General features: G+C 29.4%; 1 protein-coding gene across 1 annotated transcript in view; it reads right to left on the bottom strand.

Annotated features, from left to right (window-relative positions):
- Positions 1 to 442: 442 nt before the first annotated feature.
- LOC106471624 (sarcosine dehydrogenase, mitochondrial-like) overlaps positions 443 to 7,936 on the bottom strand; it is a 65,839-nt gene continuing 58,345 nt past the window's right edge. Inside the window, exons 14-18 of the mRNA XM_013932236.2 lie at positions 6,453 to 6,563; positions 5,483 to 5,630; positions 5,019 to 5,112; positions 2,680 to 2,842; positions 443 to 630 (exon numbers count right to left, since the gene is read on the bottom strand). Of these exons, the coding sequence (XP_013787690.1) occupies positions 458 to 630; positions 2,680 to 2,842; positions 5,019 to 5,112; positions 5,483 to 5,630; positions 6,453 to 6,563 (689 nt within the window). The 3' untranslated portion in view covers positions 443 to 457. The remainder of the gene's footprint in view (positions 631 to 2,679; positions 2,843 to 5,018; positions 5,113 to 5,482; positions 5,631 to 6,452; positions 6,564 to 7,936) is intronic.

The following is a 7,936-nucleotide window of genomic DNA, read 5'->3' as shown; positions in this document are numbered from 1 at the left end:
AAGCAGAACAATCAAACCAAGTCAACAGAAATTTTTCCATAAAAATCTACCACATTAATTTCTCTTCCTCACTGAAATAAAAACCATAATTTATCTTACAAAAAAAAGGATGTTTTTGAAAGAATTGTGTTGATTTTATTTTAATAATTGGGATGAAATTAAGCCCAAATGAATCATTTGAAAAAAGTGTTTCAATACACTTGTCCAAAGCAAATTTGTTTCTTGCTCACCAGTTGAATACACCAATTTGCATTAGTAAGTAAATAATCACTTAAGAACATGGAAGGTCCAAAAAGCATTAGGTAATTTTGAACAGATATATAACTATCAATTTAATTAAAAAGGGCAGTGCAATAACTTCTAAATTTTCTTCTGTACACTAAGTAGATTATAAATAGTACTATTCCTTCACATAGAAAATATTCAAAGTTAAAATTTTAGTCCATTATTTTAATACTCACTCTTCAATTGTAAAACATGCAATTCTTTTCTTCAGACCCTCTTTCTTTTGTTTCTCAATTAATTTTCTACCCAAAAATGGAGTATCAGTTTTTAATTTACAAGTGAATGCCAGCCCACCCTCTAGTGGAGTGTCATCCATACGTATTTCAGCATGCCAGTGACGATAACCTGAAAAAAAAATTAACAGGTATTAAAATTAAATATCTTGAGGAAGTAAATATAAAAAAAAAAGAGAGGCAAAAATGTTTTATGATAAAACCATGGAAATAATGAAAACTTTCATATAAGTTTAATTTCTAAGTAAGAAATATAGTTTATCAAGATATTTAAATGTTGTTTTTCTACTCCTGTTGCACTCATTCCTACATGTAATGTCCGAAATATATGTATTTAACATGTTCTGATTTCAGCAACAGTGTTATGACTGACTTCATTATATGAGCAGGTTTTAATGAAACTTTTTGATTATTTTTGTTTTAAACAATTACATTGTTACTAAGGGATTTTCTTTTTTTTTTGGAAATATAAGAGTCTGCTGCTAATAAATGTATCAGTTTTCAACAAAGTGACTGCAAAACAGTTGGCTCAAATTTTGACATTAAGGCTATAGCTTAAAAAAAAAAAAAAGAGTAAAAATTAGAAAAACTAATCCAGAGAAATACTCTGTTAATCATCTCAAACATATTGAAAGCTTATGAAATCACATTAAATTGTTGGGAGAAAAATATCTCTGTATTAAGAAACAATACAGAGAATATATATATATATATATATATATATATTAGTTATAGTAACTGCTACTTATAACTAAGAAACATGCACAACTGTCTGCAGGTAGAGAAGGGTGATACAGATGTGGGACATCATCGGCTTGAGCACCCACACCTTGCTCTTCTAACTTATTCTTACTTTTCTTCCATATTATTTCTTTATTTAACATCTGATACTAGCAAACAGAGGTTAAGACAGGTAGATGGGGTATCCACACCACAGTGTTAGTCCTACTTCTGCAATAATCTCCAAAACCATGAGCACATTTTAGATCCCACATTAAAGCATGTGCTATGGTGAGTTTTCAAAGTTATGCAGCATTTTTGTTGTGGTAGTTAAGGCCTGTTTTGATAATTAAAAAATATATATAAAACACACTATTGTAATAATCTCTAATGTTAAGGGCAGCAATGTTTTTAAATTCACTTCCTGACTACTGATTTAATTTGTTTAGGAAAAAAAAGATGGGTGGAGTTGTTAGTACCACCTAACTCAGTATGAGAAAGTGCTTTATTGTGACCAATTAGTTCTTGGTCAAATCACACAAGAGCAATTTCAAAATTGGTCAGTCAAAAAATCACTTTCATATAGGAATGTGATATGAATAATTATAAAAATAAAATTTCTTCATCTGTGTCTAGAAATGCCACTGGTTTAATTTATTAAACTAAACACACAATGGTTACAAGCTATTGGGTTTGGTTGACAACAAACAGCTGCTATATTAACCAGAGATGTCAGAACCAGGGGTGCTATATCACCCACAATTTTACATACTTTACTTATATAGCAATAGGGAATTATATTATATTAATTTTCAGGGGGACATGCCCCCAAACTCCTATAGATTGAACAGCCTTTGGCAACACATTAGCTGCTTTTAGCAGCTTCTTATTAAAATCTGCATGTCTAGCCAAGCACTCCACCTTGCAACTCCTTCTTACGCCACTAATAATGTTTTATATACAACTTTCTTTAAAAAATTGATTCCATGCAATGTTTTCAGTATATATGATGACTTGTGACATAGAAATAAATCTTATATGAATATCTAATAAAAACGTGCAAAAGATATAAAACCCATAGTAACATAGTAGCCACATGAAAAAGGATAGTTGAAATGGTAACTGTAACAGCTATTCATTCTATTTCACATTTTTCAGTTAGTATCAAAATACTCATATGATAAATATCAAAATCATCAGTATTTCTACTTTTTATACATATTGTATCAAAATTGAAAAGATCACATTTGTGTTGTTAGTGGCTATACAGATATGTGCATAGATATATATCATTTCATTTTTCTGTTTTTGTGTTATGTATCTCTGTATAATACTACCTTTACTGATGCTAGTGTAGTGTTTTAGTGACAAAAATAAGATTGTAATATTATTATGACAAATATAGAGGAACAGCAGATTAAGAAAACAAACACAGTCTTACCTTTCTCAAGACTGAGTGAATCAATAGCACGATAACCAGCATTGACTAGCCCGTAATTTTGACCTTTATCCCATAATGCTTTGTAAACATGGAGACAGCTATCCTTTGGAATGTGAAGCTCCCATCCCAATTCACCAACAAAAGACAACCTTAAAGCCATTACCTAATAATGTATACAATTATATTGTATTGCAAGATTTCTTAGAAAAGAATATGTAACAATAATAATAATAACCTTTTGAATTTATTAAAATCATACATTTTTAACTAAGCTGCTTAAGTATACAAGATTTTTGTAACTGAAAAGTTTGATTCGTTATTGTTTTGAAAATATTCTAAATGGGCTACAAGTAATCTTTGATGAGAAAACTTATACTAGGAATTACACGCACAGCTATGAACAATGTTTCTATTAACTCTTTCCATATGGGATTGGTCGATTTGACCAACCTTGTAACCACAAAGTAACTATAAGAGTTTTCATACTATAATTTTTAATACATTTTGTGTATCTTCACAAAATTTGGCTATCCTTCAGTAAACATAACAAGTCTTATACCTAACAAATAATCAGATTCTTTAATTAAGTATTTTTACTAAAGATTGTCCATTACTCATTTTTCTTTCTAGAATGGCTTCAGATTTTAACAGGAGACAACAACTGTTTATCCTAAATACCTTAGAGCTTGTGATAGTCTACATCTGTTTATTCAATCTTATTGTTTTATTGCCCTTTGAACCGTATCTAACTACTAATCCCACCACATAGTTAGTAAATCATTGGGCAAATGTGTAACTCACATTAACATCTGAATGACATAATGCACAAGCTGCTCCCAAACATACCTTGTGAAGAATTTGTTGTTGTTTTTTCATTATTATCTTACCTAATTTAATCTTATCTAACCCAATAAGTTTTTAATTTCTTATGTTTTAATTACTTTTATAACAATAGAGAATATACACCAAAAACAAGAAATATGGTACTTACCTTTGACCTTGTTTGGTTTGCTGTTGGTTGCCAATGAAATTTAAGCTTACTTTTATTTTCATAATGGTGGTACTTAACTTAATAACTTAACTAATGCACCTAAGAACACAGAATAATAACATGCACAAACCAAACAATTTCCTATAGACATTATAATTTAAATGGCTTAATAACAAAGAATAGAGGAGTTTAAATTAATTCCCTTTGCTGCTTGATCTGAACATCATGAGATAAACTTTTACACTGAAGATGAAATTGACAATAATCTGTACTTGAAACACTGTAGCATTATACATTAGCAATACATTAAAACTTTGCCCTTCTATTGGTTATAAATGATATAGTATGAAACATCATAGAAAATTATTGCCAATTTGTGAAAGAGAGGATGTGACAAATGAGCATGACAAGTGGGTCTTATTTTTTTATTTTATGACTCCATAAACAAACAAGACTGAAGGATATAAAACTTAGCTTTTGCCTTATAATACCTATATTACAATGAGTAACTTACATTAAATCCTGTATTTCATATAGGGGTAGTAATTAAATTATTGAAGGGGGAAGAGCTACAGAACAAATGTCAATTCTCATACTAGGGGAGAATGAAGCTTTTTAAAAATATTTACTTATAAAATTAAGAACCTAAAACTTATATAATATTAAAACTTTATTTATTAACTACATTTTGATGGAAAGTTTATTCATATACATTGATAACAAAGTAGTTCAATTAAAATTTGAGTCTGACTCTGCAAAAGGTCATGACATGTGCACTTTGACCTACCCATAGCAAGAGTAATAAAAAAAACAACAATGTTTTTCATTTCACATGTCAAATACGAAATTATTTTAAAGCATCTTCTGTTATCTGTGGATTGTCTGCTATAGTTTTAAAATTATGCATAAATTTCAAATGAATAAATAAATTTCACAAATGAATAACAATTTTATTTAGACCTAAGAAAAATCAACTAGAAGACAACAATATATAATTATAAATCAAAATATATAAACTTTTAATAAATCTTCGTAGCTGAAAAATTATTTAAATGGGCCTCGTTTTGACTTTAACATAGTTCTAAATAAAGCATTGATTGATATAGTTCAAGTATACAGGTTAGGATCAGAAAAGAGAACTAGTAATCTGAGTGATTTCAGAGTGTATTTTCTGAAAGCATTCAGGTATTGATTTTCTTTTCTAACCCAACTTTTTCTGTTGTTCCTGTTTTTGTATCATGAGTTAAGTATAAAGGTTTTATTACTTAATACTCCATGCTATATTTTATTGTAATATAATTTTTTGAAGTATAAGTACTATTCATATACTTGAAATATATTGAAATACCTTATGGCCAGCAATATTTATTATTTTATTAGTAGAAAATGGGAATCCTTCATCATTCAGGTCTGCATCTGTCAGTGACTGAAGGAGTTCTCGACTGCACATAGAAAACAAATGTGAAAAAAAATCATATAACATACATTCACAAAGAGTGCAAATTATCTTCATCATTGTCATAATATTCTTTCAATCACTTTAAGTTATTGTAAATGAAAAACTGTTTTTACTGAAGAAATCAATGACTATTGAGTATAGTTTTGTTTGTTTAATATATAAAGCTACTAAAACCTGTTTCATTCCATGTATAAAAACTTAAATATGATTCTTTATAAAATACCTTGGAAATTAATACAATAATAATGCAGAAAGCTTTTGAATAACAAGGGTGAAATAATGAATAAAAATGACTAATTATGTAACTTTTTGAACTTTGGAAAATATAAAGTTACTGCTGTTCTGAAAATTACCTTTTTGGACCTTGAATGCTGAGCATGCCCATGTTTTCTGAATGATCGACAAGAGACACATTAAACTTCTGATCTTGAATGACACTCTGAATGTGTGAAAAATTATGTTGGGAAGCTGCTCCAGCTGCTGCAATGTAGAAGCCTCTTCCTACACACATGCACACACAGAAAGCTTGATACAGTTACATTTTGGAAGAAACAAACATAAAATAGCAGTTTTCTAATACATCTAATTGCATGTTTTGAGAAATATTAATGGTTTCACCAAATGTTCTTATATTCTTATATCATTAACTGTTATAGTACCTGTGGCATTCTATGGTATTCAGGCAATCCTTTAAGACAAAAATTCTAAATAAATTACTAGAAGAATGAAAATGTTGAATATACAAGTCATGTTTAAGTTTGCCTCTTAAACACACACAAAAAAGTTCAATAAAATCATATAACTTAATAAAAAAACAATTATTACAAATCAATCTTGAGCAGTTCATGAATAAAACTGATTTTATCCAATAAAGTAACTTGAAGATTAAGGGTACATGTAAAGATGTTTTATGAAAATCACACGTAACAAGTAGGAGAAAATGCTAACAAAGTTTATCATTTTACATTATACATTGTTCTAACATGTTCTATAATGGATCAATAACAAACATTAATTCATTGAGTAACTGAACAGATACAGGAATTCTCACTGGCTAAGTCACTAAAAGACATTGAACTGAGCCACTTATTAATTGTTCACTGCTTCAGTGATTGATTAACTAAATCACTAATTTGAGGATTCATAGTGTACCCTTGTTTCTACATACTGTACAAAATTACTATATTTTACAGAAGCCTTAACTTTCATGATATGGCATCATGTGTCCTCTTAAAAACAAACATCCAAATTAAAATATTAAAAATACAGCTTAAAATGATATCATTGTTATCAATAATGGAAATTTTTCTAATATTCATTTACCTTTGAATGCAGGATCACATGCAGAGCCTTCTCCTGGATGAATACAAGAAACTGTTAAATCAGCTTCAATACCCCCTCTTGAGTTCAGCATACATGTATATATTGTAGATCCTATAAATGACAAACAGTGTTTTAAAGTGTTGTAAAAATGAATTATTTTTCTTTTACTAAGTATATGCTCTTTACCATTGAAACTTTTTAGTTTGTACAGCACCTTTCATGACCATGGTCCTTTATATGAGTTTTTCCTGGGCGAGTGTAGGACATAACAAAAAAAAAGTCTTATTTGAAACTTCTGTGTTTGATCCTAATGTTTAACAAAAAACTAAATCTAGATCAAAAACCATGTTCCAATGATCTCATGTTGTAATAATATATTATCAATTACCTCAGTGGATTTTCTCTTTGAAATTAAATAGAATTACATTGGTATACATCAAAGAGAAAACAAAGTTGCAGATGAAAATGCCAATCAGAAACAAGTAAATTATTCAAGAGATTCCAACTTATTATATATAAAAAATCCAATACAGTGTTGGCTCTAAATTTGTTCAATTGAGCATAACCACAAGAAAGATTACTAATAACATAAACTATAACTTTTTAACAGAATGTGGCACAGTGGCATAGTTTTATACTTTACACATACACTTTTTCTGGAAATATTATATATATACATTTATTTTAAGTTAATTTTAATTTTTAGGAGCAAAACTCACTTTTTGTAGTTGCTTGAGAAGAAAACATTACAAAGGTGACAAGTTTGTTTTATTATTTATATCACGTGAATAAAATATCATAGATTGATTGGTGAATGACTCAGTTGTTGTTTTTAATTATTCAGATACCTTGTACACTAACCAACTACTGTACACGATTTTAAGTAAAATTTTACTTACGGTTATTTTATGCTATATTCAATTTAAACATTTTTATATAGCAATAATGAAGACTTTTTAAATAAGTGTGGTAATAAAATTACCTAGCATCATTTACAAATGTATACTTTCTTCTATATGAGCAAACAAGTACCAAACAGACTACCCCCAATCTAGTAGTCTCCTGACAATTCATGAAGGTTCGAGAAGGACGTGGCGTGATACTAGTCACGTGACCTCGCTGACGCAACACTACCCCTTCCTTAGTATTGTTCGTCTCGAACAATAGCCACTTACATTAAACCAATAACAATAACTTAATTAAATGTACAGAATTACAAACACAAAATTACAATTCAACAAAGTCTCTAAATTTTACGGGACGTATCTTCTTCCGTACTGGTCTCCGTCTCGTTGGCTTCTTCTTCGCGTGGGGTTCATCTGCTTCATCAGGAAATGTTCTATCATTGGTAACAGTCACATCAATGGTAGTAATTTCATCAAGGGCTTCACTGTTTCCCTTCTTAAAACTGAGACGAGATTCTTCTAAGACAGTGGCTTTTTCAGGTGACACATCTTCAACAGCTTCATTTGCTCTGTTGTTCA

Source organism: Limulus polyphemus, unplaced genomic scaffold (assembly GCF_000517525.1).
Source record: "Limulus polyphemus unplaced genomic scaffold, Limulus_polyphemus-2.1.2 Scaffold4741, whole genome shotgun sequence".
Lineage (NCBI taxonomy): Eukaryota > Metazoa > Arthropoda > Merostomata > Xiphosura > Limulidae > Limulus > Limulus polyphemus.
The sequence above is the reverse complement of the archived record's forward strand: the minus strand, read 5'-3'. Positions and strand labels throughout refer to the sequence as shown.